General features: G+C 53.4%; 1 protein-coding gene across 1 annotated transcript; it reads left to right on the top strand.

Annotated features, from left to right (window-relative positions):
* The first annotated feature begins 7221 nt into the window (after positions 1–7221).
* Positions 7222–19046, top strand: LOC130492525 (nuclear distribution protein nudE homolog 1-like). Its single transcript, XM_056866277.1, has 8 exons — positions 7222–7307; positions 8232–8385; positions 11929–12077; positions 12585–12721; positions 15158–15337; positions 16080–16171; positions 16930–17057; positions 18953–19046. Exons 1-8 carry the CDS (start codon positions 7222–7224, stop codon positions 19044–19046), a joined length of 1020 nt encoding a protein of 339 aa, XP_056722255.1.
* Positions 19047–24683: the final 5637 nt, after the last annotated feature.

The raw sequence follows: 24683 nt of genomic DNA, 5'->3' as shown, positions 1-24683 counted from the left end.
AGGAACCTTTTCCCCCCCTTGCAGAAGAGTAGTGAGCTATGGAGCTGCTAGGACCGCCAAGAAACTGTGTTAACCCTTTCCCACCTGGGCCATGGAGAAACGTATTCCCTCTGTTCTACAAGAGGGCTGGGGGTGGAAGTGGTGACAATGGAGGGATTAAAGGGGGCAGGGCCAGAATGCACAGGGGGGGGTTTCTTAGCCAGTGTATCCTCATTTCATCCCTGCAGGTGAAGGTAGCAGGAGCCAGCTGTAGAATCCGGCCCCGACCATGCAGAGCAGGAGCAATTCCAGCATGCGGCTGGACGGCTACGCCCGGCTGGTGCAACAGACCATCCTGTGCCACCAGGTGGGCGAGTGCACCACTGGTTGGATGCCTTCCTACTTGCCCATGTGGGGGGGGGTGTCATCTGGGGCAGCTGCCTGCTTGGGGCTTGGTCAGCTAATTTTCAAATTGATAATTTTGTATGGCACGCGAATGGTGTTATAAATATCCAAATGGCCCTTGGTGGAGAAATGGTTCCTCACCCCTGCTGCAAATCATAGAATCATAGAGTCAGACAGGACCACCAGGGTCATCTAGTCCAATCCCCTGCACAATGCAGGAAACTCACAACTACCTCCCCCCACCCCACCCCCAGTGACCATGCCAAGAAGATGGCCAAGATGCCCTCCCTCTCATCATCTGCCTAAGGTCACAGAATCAGCATTGCTGACAGATGGCCATCTAGCCTCGTCTTAAAAACCTCCAGGGAAGGAGAGCTCACCATCTCCCGAGGAAGCCTGTTCCACTAAGGAACCGCTCTGACTGTTAGGAAGTTCATCCTAATGTCTAGACGGAAACTCTTTTGATTTAATTTCAATCCTTTGGTTCTGGTCCGACCTTCTCAGGCAACAGGAAACAACTCGGCACCCTCCTCTCTATGACAGCCCTTCGGGTACTTGAAGATGGTTATCATGTCCCCTCTCAGTCTTCTCCTCTTCAGGCTAAACATACCCAGCTCCTTCAACCTTTCCTCATAGGACTTGGTCTCCAGACCCCTCCCCATCTTGGCTGCCCTCCTCTGGACACGTTCCAGCTTGTCTACATCTTCCTGAAATTGCGGTGCCAAAAACTGAACACAATAGGTGAGGTCTAACCAGAGCAGAGTAAAGTGATATCATCACTTCCCGTGATCTGGGCACTATACTTCTGTTGATGCAGCCCAAGATTGCATTTGCCTTTTTAGCTACCGCATCACACTGCTGACTCATGTTCAGTGTTTGGTCTACTAAGACTCCAAGGTCCTGTGACTTGATGGGAAAACCACTCACACGCACAGGCAGAAAGGTAATGCCTCAGGGACTCTTCTGAAGCAGCTACTACTTCAAAGAGCTGGAGGAAAAGCCCCGGGGGGAAATACGCTTTGGGAAAGAAGGCAGTTGACACCAGAAAATACATCAAGAGGCATCACTGTGCTAACCACTGCACCATAGAGGCCAGTCAGTTTCTCTCAGTGTATCTACCTCACAGGGCTGTTGTCAGGATACAACAGAGGTGAGGAAAACCATGCATTCAACATGGAGGAAGGGAAGTCTTAAAAATGTGAAAAACATGCTGCAGATGGAACCGATTCCCACAAGATGGCTTCTAAAGAGTTAGATGTGCAGAATGAAGTGGCTAAATGTTACCTCCGTGTTCAGGAGCAGCCTACCTGTGATGTGAAATGCCAGAGACCAAGAGCAGGGAAAGTGGCGATCGATCGCCTTCCTCATGGCCTTCCCAAGGGCATCATCTGCCCCATACTACATTCCTCAACTGTAAATGTTCCGACCCTTGTCTCCCAATTTGGGATGGTCCTCAGGACAGAGACCTGCTTTCTCCGGGAAAGCTGCCCTGACCGCACCACCCCAGTTGCTGTGGCTGCCGATTGTGAGTAGGGGACGGATCACATCCTCACAGCTGGCCTGAGCTCTGGAGTGGTTCATAAGCATGTCTCCGCTAGGGTTGCCAATCTCCAGGTGTTTCCTGGAGATCTCCTGGAATTATATAGGACCTCCAGACTCCACAGATTAATTCCGCTGGAGGAAATGGCATCTTCTGAAGGTTGACTGTATGACGTTATACTGCACTGAGGCCCCTCCCCTCCCCAAAATCTGCCCTTCATACTCTCCTCCCCCAAACTCTGCAGGTCTTTCCCAACCGGTTGGGAAATACCTGGAGATTTTTGGGACGAAGCCTGAGGAGGGCGGGGTTTGGGGAGGGGAGGGACCTCAATGCCATAGAGTCCAATTGCCAAACCAGCCATTTTCTCCAGGAGAACTAATCTCTGTTGGCTGGAGATCAGTTGTAATCCTGAGAGACCTCCAGTTAAGTACCTGGAGGTTGGCAACCATAAACCCTAGGTAGAATACCACAGAGTCCAATTGCCAAAGTGGCCTTTTTTCCCCAGGGGAACTGATCTCTATGACCTGGAGATCAGTTGTAATCCCGGGAAATCTCAAATCCCCAACCAGGACGCTGGCAACCCTATGAATTGATCTCTGCCGCCTGTTGTAATCCCGGGAGATCCCCAGGCCCCACCTGGAGGTTGGCAACCCAGCCCCCTCCCCCGCCTCCCTTTGAAGGAAAGAAACAAACTTTCAACGGTCGGAAAGTTTTCAACGTTCCGACGGCGCTGATTGGAGGAGGCGCGCGGGCGGCAGCCAATGGGGCGCGGCGCAGGGCCGGGCTGCGCGGCCGAGGACGGGCGTGGGAAGCGGCGGCAGAGGGCTGCTGCGGCGGGGCGGACGGGACGGGCGGACGGGGCGGCAGGTGAGCGGCAGCGGCGCCCTCCCCTCCCCTCCCCTCCCCTCCCCTCCCCTCCCCTCCCCTCCCCTCCCCACCTCCCGCCTGCCTGAGTGCCGCTGGAGGGGGGAGAGGTAGATGGAGGGGGTCCCTTATGGGGCGGGGCGCCTGCTCCTCGAGAGTAACACCCCCCCCCCAAGCTGTGCAGGCTGGACTCCGGTTTCCTTGCAGAGATGCGCTTCGGCGGGGTGGGAGAGGTTGCCAACTCTGGGCTAGAAAATTCCTGGAGATTTGGGGGGCGGGGCCTGGGGAAGGCGGGGTTTGCAGAGGGACCTCAGCAGCGGGAATGCGTCCCCCCTCCCCTTAGCAAGCCATTTTCTGCAAGTGGACTGTCGCCTGGTCATTCCGCGAGGTCTCCAGGTCCCACCTGGAGGTTGGCAAGACTGCCCCCGGGGGTGGGTTTCTGCGAGAGTTTTCGTGCCCGGGATCCCCAACGTGGCCTCCCAGGGGCAAAGCCCCCGGGAGCCAAAAGCCCCGCCTCCTCCCGGTTCTTGCCCCCAAGGGCTGTTTCTGCCCCCCACGCGCCCTTGGAAGGTCCTGGGTGTGGGTGGGGGGTGTCTGCACCCCCATCCGCCGAGCTGGGACATTCTAAACAGCCCCCTAATTATGTGAGACCCCCCCCTCTCCCCAGGGCAGGGTTGGGGCTATTCTTCCTCCCCCCCAACCCCAAGACAGTAACTGAAAGCCAGGGTTGAAATCAGAAAAGTGTTATTGATGCAAAATAATAATAGACAATTTGTTACTAAGAAAAATATATGTAAATATAGATATATTCCTTAACTACCATAAGAGATTGTGTTGATTATATTAGATGTGAAGTATAGATATAGATATCCTGCATTAAGCAGGGGGTTGGACTAGATGGCCTGTATGGCTCCTTCCAGCTCTATGATTCTACATCAGGTTTAATAGAGAAAAAGAAGAAGAGTTGGTTTTTTTCTATGTCGACTTTCTCTACCAGCTTAAGGAAGAATCAAACCGGCTTACAATCACCTTCCCCTCCCCACAACAGACACCCTGGGAGGTAGGTGGGGCTGGAGAGCTGTGACTAGCCCAAGGTCTGGCTTCATGTGTAGGAGCGGGGAAAGAAATCCAGTTCACCAAATTAGCCTCCGCCGCTCATCTACTTGTTTAGATTTAGAGATTAATGTCAGATGATATAGAATGTATCCGTTCCGCTCTGTTAGGTACTTAATGAGGTTTTCGCACCCGTGGCCAGTATCCCAGAGAGGGGGGCCTCCTGAGGCTCTGGGGCTGGAACACAAACAGGATTCTGGTGGCAACCTGCACAGCGGACCGTTATTGGGGAAGGAGGGTTTGGCCTTGCACCCGCTTCATCAGCTGCCCCAAGTGTGCGCTCTGTTGACAGGCACGCGTGTGCGTGCTGGCACAGAGCAGCGGGCAAGGCAAACAGTGGGGTCGGAAGGGCACAAGGGCTGGCCCGCATGTCATACAAGGCTTCCTTTATGTGGCTGATTTGGTCAGAGGAAATAATGCAGTCTGGGTAGCCAGCGAGGGCTCGGTGGATTCCTCTCATGCGACAGGCCTTAAACTTAACTTAAGGTATATTTGGCTGCTTCGATGCAGCGAGTTCTTTTGGTCACTGTTGTTACTGCTGCAAATGCAGACACGTATGCAGTAGCAACAGAGAATCCACACAGCAGTTTCCCCCATGCTTTCTTAGCCTCGGCCCTCCATGGCTGCCGTTCCGTCAGTGAACTTTTTTTTGCAGATTTTGTTTTTAAAAGCCCAGTCGTCCCACATGGCTATAGTGTTATAATATTGCAATAATCTATCTGCTAGTTTTTCTGAGTTCCACAGCTTTTGTTTAAAAAGAAGCTGATCTGTAGCCCTTTTCATTGCAGAGATATAAGGGGAAAGGCACATATCTGCAATGAAAAGGGCTGGAGACTTATTTTAAGAAAACGAAAACTGGGAATTTGGAGTCAGTAAGAGATAGATCATTGTGACATAACTCTACAGCCACATGTCAATAGCTTATTTTTTTAAGCCTGAAAAAATCTCCATTGGTAGAGGGAAATGATTGGGAGAGGTGAGGAAAGGGAAATGATGTTGACATAGGCAGGACCTGTGTGGTTAGAGCTCTGGCCTAGGATCTGGGAGAGCCAGGTTCGAATCCCTGCTCTGCCATGGAAACTTGCTGGGTGGCCTTGGGCCTCAGCCTAACCCTCCCGTTGGGGAGAAAGTTTGGTTATAAATGAAGGAAATAAACAGAGTATTTTGGGTTAGCCACCCTGGAAGTATTTGGCTGGGTAAGCAGGATATAATGTTTTGAAAATAAACAAGCAGACCTCCATTCCTGCTGTTAAAGAGTTTGCTGCCTCTTTCCTGCTTCTGTCACGTGAGGCCGTTGTTTCAATTGCCTTGATTTGCAGGGCGGGAGAGCTGCGGCCTCCTGACTCACTTGCCTGGGGCAGTGGCCAAGAAGAGGCACTGGGAGGATTCCCTGGCTGAAACCTTGCCTCCGTCTGGAGGGCGTTAGACAAGCCACTCCGGAATAAAACAAGGGCAGTATCAGTGTCCTACTTGACAGGGTCGTTGTGTAAGCATTGCTGAGAAAATGTGTCGCCCGATGGAAGGCTGGTGAAAAACGTTGCGAACGAGATGGCAGCACCAAAGCATTTGAATTTCGTATTTGGCGTAGTTAAATTGTGGAACTCCCTGCCCCAGGATGTGGTGATGGCTGCCAGATTGGAAGGTATTAAGAGGGGAGTTGTAAGCACTTGTCCCCGTGGTAATCCCACAAACAGCATCCACAGACAAGGAGTCCAAAAGAGAGCTGATTTGTTGGAAAACATGTTCCTGGAGGAGAGGGCTATCCACGGCTACTGGCCAGAATGGATACTAGCCCATTTGTAAATATCCTGCATTGTGCAGGGAGTTGGAATAGATGACCCTGGTGGTCCCTTCCAACTCTGTGATTCTGTGACTCCTGGCTGCCTTGTGGGAGATCTCAATTCTGCCGCTGACCTGACCTCACCAGCATTCCCCAGGATTGAGGTCACGGCGTCCCAAACACGCGTCCTCCTCCTCCTCCGGGTGTGGCATCATTTGTTGCTTGAACACCTTCCGGTCTGTCTCCTTCGCAGGCCCTCTCCTGTGAATGTTGTAATGTGAACTACATCGGGAGGGCCCTGATGGATCAGACAGGTGAGGGTCCATCCGGTCCAGCATCCCGTCTCACACAGTGGCCAACCAGCAGAGCTGGTTGGCCACTGTGTGAGACGGGATGCTGGACCGGATGGACCAGGGCACTGGGATCCAGAGGTGGACTGCCTCTGCCCGCGGAGGTTCTCTTTAGTCACCAAGGCTAGCGACTCTATCTAATCCCCTGCTATTTAGTTGTGTGGCTTTGTCCCCCCAGGAGAGCCAGTGTGGTGTATCGGTTAAGAGTGTCACACTAGTATCTGGAAGATCCAGGTTCGAATCCCCACGTGCTGTGGAAGCGTGCTGGGTGGCCTCGGGCCGGTCACACGCACTGAGCCGAACCTACCTCGCAGGGGTGCTGTGAGGATAAGAATGGAGGCGGAGGGCGTAAGCCGCTTTGGGTCTCCACTGGGGAGAGAGGCGAGGTATACATGAATTAAATAAAAATAAAACTCAATAGCACAACAAGGCGGGATATAAGTTTAAATAAAATAAATAAAATAAAACTCAACCGTGAAGCTCAGTATGCCCGTGTGCCATCCACCATCTCCCCGCCTTCGCTCCCTTCACAGAGTTGTTGCGATCGCTTAAAGTTGGGTTTGTGCTTTGCCATCTGAGCCCTGTTGCTCTGTGGAGAGCCAGCGTGGTGTAGTGGTTAAGAGCGGTGGTTTGGAGCAGTGGAGTCTGATCTTCAGAACCGGGTTTGATTCCCCCACTCTTCCATATGAGCGGCGAAGGCTAATCTGGTGAACCAGGTTGGTTTCTCCACTCCTACACACAAAACCAGCCGGGTGATCTTGGGCTAGTCACACTCTCTCAGCCCCACCTCCCTCACAGGGTGTCTGTTGTGGGGAGGGGAAGGTGATTGTAAGCCTGTTTGAGTCTTCCTTAAGTGGTAGAGAAAGTCGGCATATCAAAATCAACTCTTCTTCTTCTTTCCCTTCTTCCAAAAGCCCACGGAGGTGCTGTATAAATGGGGCCGTAGCCTCTGCATTGTGGTTCCCATGGAGGGCGAGAGCAAGGCCTCTGAACATGTGCAGAGTTCGTATTCTGTATGCCCTGGCAGATCAGTGACCCAGCTGCTGTATTTTGCCTGTCCGCGTCTCCGTCTGTGCCTGAAACTGGACAGCTCAAGACCTCCCACCAGGGAGAAAAAGAAAAATCAGATAGGTGTATGTTTGGTTTTTTTCTTTTGTGCCTGCAGAAAATTATGCTGGACACCTTCCACAATGAACAACTCTGAAAGAAAGCAGTTTGGATCAGTGGAAGAGGAAAGGGACTACTGGAAGGCGCAGGCCGTGAAACACAAGCAGTGGTAAAGCGCGTGGGTTGTTTCTCGGTGGTCCGTCAGTTCGGTGCCAGAGGCAGGCGGGTGGGACGTGTTGACCCCTGCAGAGCCCCATGTTGCTCCCTGCAAATGCAGCCCCCTCCCCGGTGAATCTGTGGGCCCGCAATGCACTTTTCTGGTGCCTGATGTGTGTAGCTTTTGGCTCCTGCCTGAGACTGTAAAAATGATTCTGTGAGATTAAATTACACACACTTGATGCAGCACGCGTAATTTCCACAGGTCACAGAATCCAGCTTTCCTCCATGCACAGTTTGCCAACGTGCACTGTTCTAACTTTTTGGCATGCTGAATGATGCACTTTCAACCCTTTTCCAATACACTTCACATCTGGATTGTACTTTGTGAAACAGCAAGATCTAGTGACAAGCTAAAGGTCATAAAGTCATAGAGCTGGAGGGGACCACCAGGGTCATCTAGTCCAACCCCCTGCCCAATGCAGGTAATTCACAACTACCTCCCCTTCCCCACACCCCCAGTGACCCCTACTCCATGCCCAGAAGATGGCCAAGATGCCCTCTCTCTCACGATCTGCACAAGGTCATAGAATCAGCATTGCTGACAGATGGCCATCTAGCCTCCTCTTAAAAACCTGCAGGGAAGGAGAGCTCACCACCTCCCGAGGAAGCCTGTTCTACCAAGGAACCGTTCTAACTATCAGAAAATTCTTCCTAATGTCTAGACAGAAACTCTTTTGATTTAGTTTCATCCCGTTGGTTCTGGTCCGACCTTTTGGGGCAACAGAAAACAACTTGGCACCATCCTCTCTGTGACAGCCCTTCAAGGACTTCGGAGATGGTCATTTAAAGTGCATTATTCAGCATGTGCGGAAGAGCCCAGAGTCCGTCCGGGGAGGGCGCCTTCAGTTCTGCCTCTGGTCTTGCTGTGTTTCAGGGCCGAGAAGGCTCAGGAAGAGCTGTGGGAGTTTCAGGAAGGGAGCCGGGAATATGAAGCCGAGCTGGAGACCCAGCTGCAGCAGGCCGAATCCCAGAACAAGGACCTCCGGTCGGAGAACGGCCGGCTTCGGATGGAAATCGAGGCCACCAAGGTAAGGGCAGGGTGCTCTTCCTGGGCAGAGAGCCGAGGCAGACAGGGCAGTGGCATTTCCTTGTGGGGCAGGGCCTGGGGGCAGCTGTATAGCATTGGCATCCAAATCGTGGCCTGGATGTGGCCAGCCTGCGCTTGGTCGTCTTGGAACGTCCTTCCAGTCTTCATGGGCTGACGTCGGTCTCGGGACGTTGGCCGAAGGCGTCTTGCTGACCTGTCTCGAGTTTGTTTGAGCTGGTGAGAAAGATTCCCCAAACAAATGGTTGGGGAGCTTCTTTCTTAAAAGGGGAGTGGGTGAATTAGTGGCAGGGGGTGAAAAAAGAGGAGGAGAAACCAGTACGGACCAGAGCTGGTGGGGCAGGAGCAACCTCTTGGAGTCAAACGCCAGAAGAGATGGGGATTGTTGGGTACCCTCATGTCAAGAACTTGAGGCATGCGCCAGTCACCGTGGTAGACAATGGCTTGTTGATCCAAGTGGCAGCCAGCGAGGGAGAGAACAGAAACCCTATTGATGCCCTGATCAGCTGGCCGTTACAGGGAGGCCCCGCACGAGTTTCGAGTTGCGTGGGCTTTACTCGGCCTCCCGGCCAGAGGCCTCAGTTCAAGGGCCCAGGAGAGCACATGAACACATGAAGCTGCCTTCTACTGAATCAGACCCCGGGTCCATCCAAGTCAGTATTGTCTGCTCAGACCCGCAGCGGCTCTCCAGGGTCTCAGGCAGTGATGTCTTCCACATCACCTATTTACCTGGTCCCTTTAACTGGAGACGCCGGGGATTGAACCTGGGACCTTCTGCATGCCAAGCAGATCCTCTACCACTGAGCCATGCCCCCTCCCCAAACATGAAGTTGCCTTATACTGAATCAGAGCCTTGGTCCATCAAAGTCAGTATTGTCTACTCAGACCGGCAGCAGCTCTCCAGGGTCTCAGGCAGAGGTATTTCCCATCACCTACCTGCCTAGTCCCTTTAACTGGAGAAGCCGGGTATTGAACCTGGGACCTTCTGCATGCCAAGCAGAGGCTCTATCACTAAGCTACGGCTCTTCCCCAAGGAGGAGACAGAATATGGGCTGGCAGTCTTGGAATCCACCCAGCCCACACACCGTGTCTTGTGGCGTCTCTCAGCTGCTCTCCCGGATCCACCGCAACGTTGATGTTGGCCACAGGCCAAGGGTGTCGGAGCTGGAACGCGATGGCCGCCTGCGGGACACATCCGGAAACGTTCAGGGGAAACCTGGAGGTGGAAACTTGGGGCTGGAGAAGTCTCATATTGGAAATGATGGTAGGGGGCACGAGGCCGCCCCGGCTGTGATGCGGGGTGGGGGCAGCCTGGGCGAAGGCCTGCCCTGGGAAACTACAGCCTTCTACTAGAGTTTGTTTATTTGTTTATTTGTTTTTATTTTATTCAATTTTTATCCTGCCCTTTCCTGATTGAGATCGGGCTCAGGGCAGCTCACAACAACAAGAGCAACAATACGTTCAATTTAAAGTACAACCCACGATATATAATGTAATAGATTAAGTTTAAAAACTTGTTAAAAATCTACTTAAACAAGATAAGATCCAAAAATCTAAATGGCACCAATAATATTCGTGGGGGTGACGGGCTGGCCAGGTGGGAGAAGCAGGAACTGTGACAAATCCCGCAGGGCCCAGGTCTCCCTAGACAGAGACTTCCCCCAGGACCTGGACCTGCTTTGAGGACAGCTGGACACGTCTCGAACCGAGGACCACTAATAAGTTTGTATTGGACGATTGTAACGCTCTTTCAGGGGTATATGGGGAGAGGCGGTCCCGAGGTATGATGGTCCCAAACCATTTCAGGCTTTGAAGGACTATGCCACAACCTTAAACCTGATCCGGTACTCGGCTTGTAGTGGCTTCCCTAAAGCCTCAGTAAATAAGGTGATGTGAAAGACCTCAGCCTGAATCCTCGGAAAGCTGCTGCCAATCTGAGTAGGCAACATGAGAGAGGCCTATAAAATGATGCACGGTGTGGAGAGAGTGGACAGGGAGAAGCTTTTCTCCCTCTCTCATAATGCCAGAAGGCGGGGTCTTCTGCTGAAGGGTTAGAGATTCAAAACCGACAAAAGGAAGCATTTCTTCACACAATGCATAGATAAATTGTGGGACTCCCTGCCCCAAGATGTGGTGATGGCTGCCAACTTGGAAGGCTTTAAGAGGGGAGGGGACATGTTCAGGGAGGAGAGGGGTATTCATGGCTACTAGTCAAAATGAATACTAGTCATGCTGCATACCTATTCTCTCCAGGATCAGAGGAGGATGCCTATTATCTTAGGTGCTTTGGAGCACAGGCAGGATAATGTTGCTGCAGTCGTCTTGCTTGTGGGCTTCCTGGAGGCACCTGGTTGGCCACTGTGGGAACAGACTGCTGGACTTGATGGGCCTGGGTCTGATCCAGCAGGGCTTTTCTTATGTTCTTACGTTCTCAGTGGTAGAGCTGAAGGTCGCAGGTTCAATCTTCAGCATCTCCAGTTAGAAGGACCAAACAGGAGGTGATGGGAAAGACGTCAGCCAGAGACCTCAGAAAGCTTCTGCCGGTCTGAGTAGACCACACTGACCTTGTCGGACTGCTGGTGTGATTCAGTATAAGGCAGCTTTTTCTGCCCTGGCCCCTGCCTGGTGGAATAGCCTCACCAGAGCCTTAAGGAATTCCGCAAGCCGGAGCTATTCCACCAGGCCTACGATTGAGGGCAGCTACGGTTTACCATTAACACTGGCCTCCCTTTCACATCCCCCCCTTACATTCAATTTGTTTAATGGTTAATATCAACGGTACGGGAGGTCCTGACGGCTTGCTGGCCCTGCTGGAGCGTATATTTCTGCGATTGGCGCAATCTGAATTACCTGAATTATTTAATTATTAATTATGATGTATGTATTAGGATTGTTTTATGGGGTCTGTTTTTAATTGATTGGTAATATTTAATGTCATTTTATTGCTCTTTCTTGCATTGTATTTATGAGGTTGATTGAGGAGGGGGGCCATGGCTCAGTGGTAGAGCATCTGCTTGGCATTCAGAAGGTCCCAGGTTCAATCCCCGGCATCTCCAGTTGAAGGGACTAGGCAAGTAGGTGATGTGCAAGACCCCTGCCTGAGACCCTGGAGAGCCATGGAGAGGGGCTGTGGCTCAGTGGTAGAGCATCTGCTTGGCATTCAGAAGGTCCCAGGTTCAATCCCTGGCATCTCTACTTAAAGGTACTAGGCAGGTAGGTGATGTGCAAGACCCCTGCCTGAGACCCTGGAGAGCTGCTGCCGGTCTGAGTAGACAATACTGACTTTGATGGACCAAAGGTCTGATTCAGTAGAAGGCAGCTTCATGTGTTCATATGATTGTGTTATGAGCCGCCCTGAGCCTTTTCGCCAGGGAGGGTGGGATATAAGAACAATAAATAAATAACCATGTGTATTGGCGAGGGCTCGGGAACCTCGGGGGAGCCAAAGGGCCCATCCTCCACTTCAAGCTTTCTTAGGTGCACTGGGGCGCAACCCTGCTGGCTTGGCTGTGCTTTCTTGGGCTAGGAGAAGCTGGCGACGCAGCAGTCCGAGGGCTACCGGCAGATCTCCGCCCTGGAGGAGGAGCTGGCCCAGACCAAAGCCGTCAGAGACCAGCTGCAGAAGTACATCCGGGAACTGGAGCAGGACAACGACGACTTGGAAAGGGCCAAGAGGTACCGGCCCGCCTGGCGACTCTCGTGTTTTCAGGACGGACACCTGCTCTGGAAGGGGGCTTATCAACTCCCCCGCCCCGGAGCAGCACCCCAGTCTCTGTTGATTAAGCGTATACCTCTCCCAGCCATTCTTTTAAGGTGGGAGCCAGCGTGGTGGTTAAGAGCAGTGGTTTGGAGCGGTGGAATCAGATCTGGAGAACCAGGTTTGATTCCCCACTCCTCCACATGAGCGGCGGAGGCTAATCTGGTGAACTGGGTTGGATCCCCGCTCCTACACATGAAGCCAGCTGGGTGACCTTGGGCTAGTCACACTCTCTCAGCCCCACCTGCCTCACAGGGTGTCTGTTGTGGGGAGGGGAAGGGAAGGTGATTGTCAGCCGGTTTGATTCTTCCTTAAGTGGTAGAGAAAGTCGGCATATAAAAACCCACTCTCCTGCTTCTGCTTCTCTGTGACACCCCACTGGCTTGTGTCACAAGAACGCCTTGGTCTCCTCCCCGTCTCCGCAGGGCCACGATTATGTCTTTGGAAGACTTTGAGCAGCGCCTGAACCAGGCCATCGAGCGGAACGCCTTCCTGGAGAGTGAGCTCGACGAGAAGGAGAACCTGTTGGAATCGGTGCAGCGCCTGAAGGACGAAGCCCGAGGTGGGCCACGGGCGGACCTTTCCCTTGCATGGTGTAGTGGTTAAGAGCGGGTTTGATTCCCCGCTCCTCCACATGAAGTCTGCTGAGTGACCTTGGGCCAGTCACATAGAATCATAGAGTTGGAAAGGGCCATAGAGGCCATCTAGCCCAACCCCGCTGCTCAGCCTAGAACATCCCTGACAAGTGTTTGTCCAGCCTTTGCTTAAAGACTGCCAGTGAGAGGGAGCTCACCACCTCCCCAGGTAGCTGATTCCACTGCTGAACAACTCTTACCGTAAAAATTTTTTCCCTAATATCCAACCGGTACCTCTTTGCCTGCAATTTAAACCCATTATTGTGAGTCCTATAATCCTCTGCTGCCAACAGGAGCAGCTCCCTGCCCTCCTCTAAGTGGCAGCCATTCATATACTTCAAGAGAGCAATCCTGTCCCCTATCTCCAAACCCTGCCTCACAAGGTGCCTGTTGGGTGGGGAGGCGATGGTAAGCTGCTTTGAGACTCCTTAAAGGTAGAAAAAAGTGGGGTATATAAACCAACTCTTTTTCTTGCTCCCTTTGACTCCCAGAGGGCTCATTTTTTTGTTTCTGGGGAGGTCCTTGCTTGTAACGGGATACCTGTGGGAGCAAAATGCTGCTTCTGCAAAGGAGGCAATGTTTTGGGAACCCGATCCCCACGGCTAAATAATTATACAGGGGACATAGTTGTCTGGATGTAGCTCTTTTCATGAGCAGAAATCCCTTTTCCTGCAGCCTTCCTCTAGGAAGGCACTGGCAAACAAAGTCTGCCTTGGAAACGTTGTGATGTGACGTCACCCCATGGGTCAGGAATGACCCGGTGCTTGCACAGGGGACCTTTACCTTTTTTCCTCTAGGTCAGTGGTTCCCAAAGTGGGCAGTACCACCCCGGGGGGTGGGTGGGGGGTTTACCTAGGGGGGCACTAAGAGGCAAGGGGGCAGCAGGGGGCGCTGAAGGTGGGCCCCCTTCAACTGTGCTGTTCACTAATTTACAATAGATCAAGCTATGGCACCATGCTGGCAAATTTGGTGGAAACGATCAGAATTTTTTTCCAGACTTCAAAGAGCTGGTACCGCTGGATCAAGTTCATCAGTTTTGTTGAATAAATTTCAACTAAAAGATTTTAATTTGATTTGGAATAGATGTGTAATTAATGGTTACTCTTTTGAAATTTTATTGTTTTTATCTTCTTTAGTGAGTCATGGAAACCCCTATTTCGAATAATGCTTTTTATAGGATTGGGTAGGGGGCACTGGAGTTGAATCTGTGGAACCAAGGGGGTGGGGGTGGGGGCTGAAAAGTTTGGGAACCACTGTTCTAGGCAAAGGGTCCCCAACCTTTCTGAGCCTGTGGGCATCTTTGAAGTCCTGAGTGAGGATGGCAGGTGCAGGGAATCCCAAAATGGCTTCTTGCAAAGAGGGGGAGAGAGAGAATAGGACCCACACTAGTGGCGGCAGCTGCCACCGAAACCACGTTATTTCAGCCTGCACAGCCAGTTGGATTTCTAGTGGCCAATCGGAAGCCCTCCTGGGCAAGAGCCCCACCTGCCCCTGCCCACTTTCTACAAACATTTGGGGGGCGCCAGGAAAGGTGTTGGCAGGCACAATGGTCCCCTTGGACACCGTGTTGGAGAGCCCTGATCTAGGAAGGAACGTCTCAAATGCCTGGTTCCTGGGGAAGGTGGCCATGGGGGGAGGGAGGACGCCATTGCTTTGGGTCAGGCTACCTCCGCTATTCCTTACATTCATAGCGGTGATCACCTTTGGGGGACTGGGAGAGGGTCTTTCCCCTCCCATCGGAGCCTTGCTCCTTTCACCGTTAAGTGGAGAAGCATCTCTCCACACACACACCAAGCTGGTGATTGTCTGATGTGGCCACATTTGGGTTTCTGCCTTCCGCTCAAGCTCAGCCAAGCACTTTCCTTAAAATCATAGAGTTGGCAGGGACCACCAGGGTCATCTAGTCCAACCCCCTGCACAATGCAGGAAATTCACAACTACCTCCCACACACACACACACACACACACACCCAGTGACCAGAAGATGCCCTCCCTCTCATCATCTGCCTAAGGTCACAGAATCAGCATTGCTGACAGATGGCCATCTAGCCTCTGCTTAAGAACCTCCAGGGAAGGAGAGCCCACCACCTCCCGAGGAAGCCTGTTCCACTGAGGAACCGCTCTGACTGTTAGAAAGTTCTTCCTAATGTCTAGGTGGAAATTCTTTTGATTTAATTTCAACCCGTTGGTTCTGGTCCGACCTCCTGGGGCAACGGAAAACAACTCGGCACCCTCCTCTCTATGACAGCCCCTCAAGTCCTTGAAGATGCTTCTCATATCCCCTCTCAGTCTTCTCCTCTTGCAGAGATGCGAGTGGCCGGGGAGGGCAGGTGTAACTGAAGCAGTCCTTTCCCCCCCTCCAGATTTACGCCAAGAGCTGGCCGTGCAGCAGAAGCAGGAGAAACCGAAGACCTCGGAGCCAGGGCTGCCAGAAGCGGAGCGGATGGAGACGGACTTCCAAGCGGCCAGGCTTCTGCCTTTGACCCCTGGGGCCCGCAGAAGGCCGAGTGTGGGGCTCAGCACCCCCGGGACATTCAGGAGAGGTAAGAGGAGACTTTTCAGTTGTGCGTGGACACACCACTTGCACAACGGCCTTTGAAAAACCACTGCGCCCCAGGGAGTTGGGCGATGCAACGGTTCCTCCTTGAGGACCACTGAAGCAATAGCAGCACAATGCACTTCAGGGCCCTTCAGTGCCTCTTAAGTACATCTAACGGACCAGGAATGCGGCCCAGAGGCTGCCAGATGTTGGGTTAATAAGTTGCAAGCAGACCCTCCAACTGCTCGCTGCCCTGGGTGTTTGACCACTCTTCATCCCTCCTTTCAAAGGGAGTTCCAGATATAAGGGGCAGGTAGGGTTGCCAGGTCCTTCACCACCGGTGGGAGATTTTGGGGCGGAGCCTGAGGAGGGCGGGGTTTGGGGAGGGGAGGGTCTTCAATGCCGTAGAGTCCAATGGCCAAAGTGACCATTTTCTCCAGGGGAACTGATCTCTATCGTCTGGGGATCAGTTGTAATAGCAGGAGATCTCCAGCTAGTACCTTGAGGTTGGCGACCCTAGGGGCAGGGCTGTTTCCAACTCCTGAGCAAACATTGCTCCCTGGCTTGCTCTAGATCCTTAGGGGCTATCCGACACCCCAAAACTGGAAGCAAAGATTTTTTTGGGAGGGAATTCTCCTTCCAGGGGTTATTTTCTGTGCTCGTACACTGGGATCGGGCCCTGTGTGGTTTTGGTCTGTGCTGTGTGAATTGCAGTTTCCTTTCCCACATTCCACCCCACCCCCCAGGTTTGGAGGACAGCTACAGCGCCACCCCCCTCACGCCAGCAGCCCGGATTTCAGCGCTCAACATCGTGGGAGACCTGCTCCGGAAAGTGGGGGTGAGAACGCGGGGGCTTCTGCGGCTTTGCAGGGGTGTTCGGGGCAAGGGATGTGTTGCAGCCCTCCAAAGCACTTGGAACTGGAGCAAGGGGCGGAAAGGGGTGGGAACTCCCCCCCCCCCACATACCAATCCCCGGAACGGCCAGATGTGCTGGAAGGTGGGGGAGGGTGAGCAGCCTGCTCCTGGGGGGTCCGATTGGGCTCAGGACCCACCAGCACCATAGACTGACTTCTCAAGGGCCAGGTGGGGCGACATTCTCTAAACCTTATTCTCCAGCGGCCCTGATCCGTCTCTGTGCTCAGCCTGTTGCCCGACAACCCCAGTGCTGAGATTTAAGCTCTGGCGCCTCTGGAGCACGCTTTCCAAAAGTGTGGAGAGGGAGTTGGGGGAAATTCTCCCCCACAGACCCTGTTTAAACGGACTGTGGGGCAGCCGCTGTTTGTTTCAGAGGGGCTTGTCGAGGAGACCTTCCCCATGGGATCACGCCCACGGGCTCTTCCACATAGTGTGTTTATCAGGTGCTGGGCCAGTGAATCTGCTTTCGGCGTCAGCAGAACAGTCCTGCAAAAATCAGCTTCTGCCCTTCCCTGGACAGGGATGCGATTTATTTAGTGCATTTACATAACCGCCCCTCCAGCTTCCAGTGCACGCAAAACCCCAAATCCTTCTTGGGAGCGGCGGCTCTTCAGGGATGTAGATCTCCACTGTAGAGCTCCCTTGGCTCAGAATCGGGACCCAAACCAAATTTTGCCCTAGGCTCTGGAATCGAAACTGGCCTCGTGCCGCCACTTCGTGTACGACCAGACTCCTTGCCAAAGGCCCTTTTCCCCGTCTGTCCGTTTGAGCGGAGAGGCCCTGGAGCGGCGGCTGAGCAGGCCACACGGGTGAGTAAACACCCCCTCGGATTCTTACTCGGAGGTCCCAGAAATATCGAACTTCGGAACTGCGGCATAAAGTCCAGGAGAAGAACTTGTGGTTATTGGCGGGGCTGTGGGGGGCTATTTTTTGGAGGGTTTGGAAAAGCACCCGCTGATGCAGCAGAGTAACAGAAGCACAAAGAGGAATTTTGTAGTGTCAGTTTGGCCGGAAGATGTTGGAGGATGAAACCCAGGGTTTGGGGGAGATGGCTGGGAGGTAGGGTTGCCAACTTCCAGGTGGTTAGCTATACAAATAACTCACTCTACTGTAAAAAGTACTGGTCAAATAAGACAGTAGTAGGCAAAAAAATGAACAAGCAGTTGACAAGGATAGCAAAGAAAGTGAGCAACAAGGCTATCACTAGATTGCAAAGGTGCAGCAAAAAATAAACAAACAAGCAAGCAAGGCTAAGCAACCGAGGTTACAAAGCGAAGATAGCAAAACCATAGGCAAATGCTAATAATTATATAAAAGTTCATGTGAAGCATGTAGTTGCATTCTGGTCAGTTTCAAGTTCTTCAGGCAACGGAGAGATAGGTGGTAACGCGGCTCCGGAGGTATTCCAGCGCTTTCACTACATGAAGTAGCTTCATCAGCCTGATACAAAATTATATTCATAAGAATACAAAAATATATATAAAAACCTCTATAACAAACTACAGACATTTCTAATAAATATTATAACTCACCACAAGGGCTTAATTGTACAGTTCCTAGGATAAATTTGGAGCTCCCAAAGTTGCAGCTGTTTCTACTTGAACTTTTTACGTGAGCTTCCTATTTGAGCTTGTCAATTTCGCAGTCTCTTCCACCATTGCCTGAAGAACTTGAAACTGACCAGAATGCAACTACATGCTTCACATGAACTTTTATATAATTATTAGCATTTGCCTATGGTTTTGCTATCTTCGCTTTGTAACCTCGGTTGCTTAGCCTTGCTTGCTTGTTTGTTTATTTTTTGCTGCACCTTTGCAATCTAGTGATAGCCTTGTTGCTCACTTTCTTTTCTATCCTTGTCAACAACTTCCAGGTGGTGGCTGGAGATCTCCTGCTATTACAACTGATCTCCAGTCGATAGAGATCAGTTCACCTGGAGAAAATGGCCGCTTTGGCCATTGGACTCTATGGCATTGAAGACCCTCCCCAAACCCCGCCCTCCTCAGGCTCCACCCAAGAAACCTCCCACCAGTGGCAAAGATGGGCCTGGCAACTCTACCATGAGGTGCCGAGGGGAGGGGCACCGTGATACCCTGTAGGGGCAGCAAGGGAGAATGGGCAGAGCCATTCTGGCACCTGTAGATAGGACAGCCAGCGGGGAGGGGGAATGGGACCACCGGGAGAGAGAGACAGGATCTGTGTATGTTGCTGCCCGAATACCGGGTTTGAAATGGGCAGGGGGAGGAGGGCATCTCGCAGGGGCATTTGCAGAGCCTCAGAGCAGCCAATCAGTTGCCCCGGAGGGCGGAACAAACAAGGCATAGAGGCCAAGGCCTGCCCCGGTGGTTGCCTATGGTGGAAGCCAAGAGCAGGGATGGGCTGTGTGGGGTGGCAACAACCAAAATCTGCCCTGTCCCCAGCAGTAATGTGGTATTCAGATGGAAGAGGGGCTTCTCAGCCCCAGCCTCTGAGGCAAAGCCCAGATCCGACCCTCTCTGAGCAAGTTTCAGTTGAATCTTTCTTAACACCCCCCCCCCCAGTTGTCACAACAAAGAGGGCTAGAAGCCTGCTCGGAGAGACCCAGCGCTTCTCCCCGCAACCTCAGCCTTTCTTGTGACTCCGGCACAGCCTTGCCATTCCTGCTTCCCGCTGTCCTTACTGCAAACGCTTGATAAAAAACCGTTGTTTTCTTTTTTAAAACCAGGTTGGTGACGCGGCTTGAGATGGGTAGTCCGCCCTTGAACGCCCCTGGGCCTGTGGCCCTCCTGCCCCAAGGAGTAGTCCAGATGCTTCTCTGAGGGACCACAAAGACATCTACGCATGGAGACTTGGGGCTTTTTATTTTTGGGTTCGTAATAGGATACTAACAGACAGTAACTCACTTGAGGTGAAGGGGAAGAGGTGGGGCAAAAGACACCTAAAGGAGAGAATAAATGGCGCTGTCTTCTCCCTGACTGGGGGGAATAATCGGGCAGTGCCAGGATCAGGCACTGCTGCAGCGTGAGGAACAACCTCCCTGCGAGGAAGTCTTTGATGGTCTATGAAGGGCAAAGGATTTCCTCCCGCTTCCTCACAACTTGGACACACACACACACACACCGGCGACTTACCTGTCCAGTCGAGCCTTGCCAGTCTTCGCTGCTGCAAACGCGTGCCAGCCTGCAGGTTGCCCATTGGCACTCATGAGTCAGCCCCCGGGGCCTTCGCCACTGGACTCTGAATCTGGATGCAAAATCCACTCGCTGGTGAAAACCACTGCCGGCGATGGCCGAAGGGAGACGGGCGCCTCTTCTGGGGGCACGAGAGCCTGTATCCGCCCAGCTGCATTTCCCCTCCTTGAGGATTTCAATGCTAGCTGAGGACAGAGGCTGCTCTCTTTTTCCAAGTGCCTTTTGGACTCCGCCGGCTCTTCTGGGGGGGTTGCCAAGGAACAGAAGATGGCCAGTTTTTTTTAAAGGGAGTTTCTTTCTTCCTCTGTGCCCCCATGCGCAGCCGTTCTCATCTGATGATGTCGCGGGGCCGTGAATTGTGTCTGCACATGTTTAAAGGGTTCTGGGATTTAACTTTGGGCTTTATAACACCAGACCAGGCCATGCTTTTGTACTGATGCTCATGTTCTGTGGTATAAATGGAAACAAAAATGGTGGAGTATTGTTTTCAGTTTTGGGCACCACAATTTAAGAAAGATGTAGACAAGCTGGAACAGGTCCAGAGAAGGGCAGCAAAGATGGGGAGGGGTCTGGAGACCAAGTCCTATGAGGAAAGATTGAAGGAGCTGGGTATGTTTAGCCTGAAGAGGAGACTGAGAGGGGACATGAGAACCATCTTCAAGGACTTGAAGGGCTGTCATAGAGAGGAGGGTGTTGAGTTGTTTTCTGTTGCCCCAGAAGGTCGGATCAGAACCAACGGGTTGAAATTAAATCAAAAGAGTTTCCATGTAGACATTAGGAAGAATTTTCTAACACTTAGAGCGGTTCCTCAGTGGAACAGGCTTCCTCGGGAGGTGGTAAGCTCTCCTTCCCTGGAGGTTCTTAAGCAGAGGCTAGATGGCCATTTGCAAGTGTCCCGGGACGAGCCCCTCCGGGAGTCGGCCGGGCCGTTGCCAACCCCCACCTGCCGCTACGGGACGACCGCCACCCAACCCAGGACCATGGGAACAGGGCGGTGGGGAAGCCGGGCCATCCGAGGGCACCCGTGGCGACGGCACCTCACCCTCTTTTCCTTCCCCAGGGTCCGGGTGGAGCAACACCAGGACGAGGCCCTCGGACGCCGGCGACCTCCTGCGCCCGTCCCCAGCGCCGCCCGTGGGGCGAGACGTGCGCCCCCGCGCCCCGCTCAACAGCTGAGTCTCGGGCGAGCGCGGGCGGGGCCGGAAAAAGCGCGCCGGCCAGCAAATCCCGACGGCTCGGGGATCCACCCTCCGCCCTTATTTGGGATTTTCGGGGCGGGCCTGGGAGAAAGGAAGGGGTGGGGTCTCTCTGGCCTGGAGGGGATATAAGGCCAGAGAGGAGCCTCGGTCGGGGGAATTAGCAGCAGGAGGTTGAGGGAGAAGGAACTGCCTCTCGTCATCCTGGCTGTTTCCGAGGGGGAGGCAAGCTCCGATTCCCCCTTGGACTGGTCCGAAGCCGAGGAGGCTCCTCCGGCCGGGCCTTCCCCCAGGGCAGAGACCCCGAGGGCGACGGCGGCGCCTGGGAAGCGTGACAGCGAGAACTGAGCAAGGCTGTTAAGGATAGGACACTTTGGAAGACATTGATTCATAGGGTTGCCATGAGTCGGAAACAACTTGACGACATTTAACACACACACACACACACAGAGATGGCCATCTGTCAGCAACCCTGATTCTGTGACCTCAGGCAGTTCATGAGAGGGAGGGGCATCTTGGCCATCTTCCGGGCACAGAGTAGGGGTCGCTGGGTGTGTCTGGGGGAGGTAGTTGTGAATTTCCTGCATTGTGCAGGGGGTTGGACTAGATGACCCTGGTGGTCCCTTCCAGCTCTAGGATTCTAAGAGTCCCGTATCACCTCACGGCAACAGTGTTGTGCTTTTTGTACAACGGTTCTGGCTTTCGATGGGGTACGTGCTGGGCAAGATCCTATGCCACTGCCTCATGGCCTGGGCTGAAGCAGCATCCCTTTCTGAGCCTATCTGGGAAGGCCTAAAATAGCCAGTGTGGTTTAGACAGTGAATGGAAGAAACAGAAAGGAAAAGAGCTGATAACGTTTTGTTTCCGTACTACCGTGGGGACGCTGGGCTTTTCCTGGGAGGTTCTTCTCTTTGGAGGGGGGGTAAAGGAGGCATTTTGGGATAAGGGGACGGGTATCTCAGTGGTACTGCATCTGCCTTTGCTGCAAAGCCACAACCAAAATCCCCCCCCCCAGCCTTCCAAGGCGCTGGCAGAAGGGAAGCTCAGCTTTAGCGCTGGCCCTGTTTTGCCCCCACCCCCACGAGGGAGGGACCCTCCCTCCTTGCCGCCCCCCTCCCCCTTTGCTCTCTCTTTCTCCCACTTCCCTTCAGAGACTCTCTAAGGCTTGGGAAATGCGATAAAAAACCTTGACGGGGTGATGCGGGGCAGAAAGGCAGAAAACCCATTTGCTTGGCTTCAGGGTTTTGTTGAAAGGACAGCTCACAGCTTAAGCCTCCAACCTACAGCAGTTGCAGCACAGGCACTTGCCTTGAGAGATGTCCACCAGCTGCCCTGCTATCAGCCTTTGGGGTCTCTCTTTTTTACATCTTGTTTGCTTCTGTTAAAAATGTCAATCAATCAATCTTTATTTTACGGTCGTTTCACCAAAAACAGAACACATCTATTAAATTTGTAATAAAACAGTATCAGTCAATCAAAAAGTCCGCAAAATAAAATATATCAATAAAATATATCAATGTTCTGGTGTGTATGAAGCATTCAGCTCTTCACTGCTGAGCCAGCCCCGGGAGGTCCTCGCCTACATATGCCACCTTAACACGCAGATCGTTGTGGTCCTTCATGTGAGCCAACCGCTAAAGAGGGGCATGCTCAATTACCAGTATAAATGTATCATTAGCCAGATAGTACTCCCACGGGTTCCCACAGCCCATTTTACTTGCAGCGCCTCTCTCTCCACAGTGGCGTAGCAGGTTTCGGGGTGGGTGGGTTGTAATTTGCAGTTTAGGAACACCATGGGATATTCCTGACCACCCCACTCTTGGGAGAGCACAGCCCCCAACCCACAGTCTGAGGCATTCGTTTGTAAGATGATGCGTCAATCAAAAATGCGGGTTTTGCAAGTTTGTAGTAATCTTGACAGCCGTTCCCTGTGAATGAGAAGCAACTTGTTCCTCAGGTGACCACTGAGTCTGGTTGGGCTGATCTTTATGGAGACAATACGAGAGGGGATTACACCACACCTGCGTGTGATCTGCATGGTTTAATGGGGGATGGAGCGGCTGTAATAACCCAGCAGCCCGGAGAACCGTCGTCATGTTTGCCGCTTAGTCGGGCAAAGAAAATTGGGCACAGGTCATATTTGACACTCGGCCACAATGAAACCCAAATGCTTCCATCCCCGTGGCTCTTGGCTGGGTTAGCCTTAAGGCTTGCCTGGTCCAGAGCTGTAAAGACTGTCTCCGGGTGCTGGGGCCAGGTCCCCCAGCGAGGGCAGAAGACCACAGGGTCCTCAATATAAGTGCCCACAAAGGCGTAACACCTGGCTAGCGCTGTATCGCTCAATCGCTGAAAGGTGTGGGCTGCTCCAGGTAGTCCGAAGGGCATTTGCATCAACTGGAAAAGGCCTTGTGGGGTCCCGAATGCCACCTTTCCCCTAATCTGCCTTCCGCACTGGCACCTGCCGATAACCTTGAGTTAAATCCAGGGTGGGCAGAACGCCAGCCGCGTCTGATTGATCAATCAGGACATCTGCCCGTGGCGCTTGATCTAGTGAACTCGGCGGAGTCGGGGGACCCCCGTCCGCAGGACCCCCCTTCTCTCCCCCCCCTACACCCCTCCGGTCTGCATCTGCCAGGGGAGGGGGGCTGAGCTCCAGGCAGGGATGCAGCAACTGGAATGCAGGGTTGCCGCAGCAAGAGGCTCACCCAGAAGGGGCCTGCCCTCGCCTGAGATGCGACGGAGGGCCCTTCCCCTTGGGAACCGGCAGTGCCGCATGTGTGTTCCAGCCTGCCCCGGTCCCATTTCTTTGGGTCTTGCGGACGCTGCCCTGGACCCTGAAAGGGCACCTCGGGGTGGGTCTGCTGGCACCCCTCCCAGCTGCTCCCCCTAACAAGAGCGTCCCTTCTCCCTTTAAAAGGCGGACATCTCCTGTCTTTATTGGAAACCAGTTGGAGACCCACACCCCCGTCTTTTTTTGGCCATGCGGGGGCCCCTCACACAATGCAGAGTTAAACTGTGGAACTCCCTGCCCCAGGATGTGGTGGTGGATGCCAACTTGGAAGGCTTTACGAGGGGTGTGGGCATGTTCATGGCTACTAGTTAGAATAGATAGTCACGATGCATACCTATGTTGTGCAGTATCAGAGCATGCCTATTCTATGGGGTGCTGTGGAGCACTGGCAGGATAAATGCTGCTGCAGCCGTCTTGTTTGGGGGCTTCCCAGAGGCACCTGGTTGGCCACCGTGTGAACAGACTGCTGGACTCGATGGGCCTGGGTCTGATCCAGCAGGGGCCTCAGCTAGTGTGGGGCACCCCTCCCCCAAAAAAAGAAGGGGTTCTTCTCCATCTGCAATGTATTGGGGGACCACAGGATGCCTCTTGGTGGCGATTCTGACAACCCAAAGGTGGAGGTGTGTGTGGCTGGGGTGGGGGGGTCATCTGAGAGCTGGTGGGGTTGCAGCTGCTACTGGAGGCAGCAGCATATTTCAGAGCCGCACCAAGGGGAAGGCAAGCCTCTAGTCCTCACGGGTGTGCCCTGGGGTTGCCAGCTCCAGGCTGGAAAACTCCTGGAGATTTGGGGGTGAGCGTGGGGGGGGCGAGTGGGGGGTTGGGACCTCAGCAGGGTGCAAGACCCTAGCGCCCCACCCTCCAAAGCAGCCCCTTTTCTTCAGGGGAACTGACCTCTGTAGCCTGGAGACCAGGTGTGATTCCGGGAGACCTCCAGGCCCCACCTGGAGGTTGGCAGCCCTAGCATGGGCCCCGCTTTGGCCGCCCCACTCCTTTTTGCAAGCCTGGGGCCACGACAAATAAATAAGCCCGTTTCGGAGGACTCCATAAAGGAACCCCGTCAGCCCAGGAAAGGGGGGGGCGGGTGCATAGGGGTGCATAGGAAGGATTCCCCCCCACCTCGCCCTTTGATGCGGGACCAGGTCCCGGATCCCCACGTGGGATCCCGGCGCGACTCCGCTTCGCTTTCGGGCTTCGAATTGCCCTAAAAATGAGCCCTTCCTTCGCCCCGCCGGAGCGGGAGGCGTGCGGGGGGCTCCCCGGGGCTGCCGCCCTCTCGCC

This window comes from Euleptes europaea, chromosome 21 (assembly GCF_029931775.1).
Source record: "Euleptes europaea isolate rEulEur1 chromosome 21, rEulEur1.hap1, whole genome shotgun sequence".
In the NCBI taxonomy this organism is placed as follows: Eukaryota; Metazoa; Chordata; class Lepidosauria; order Squamata; family Sphaerodactylidae; genus Euleptes; species Euleptes europaea.
This window is presented reverse-complemented; position numbering and strand designations above follow the sequence as displayed.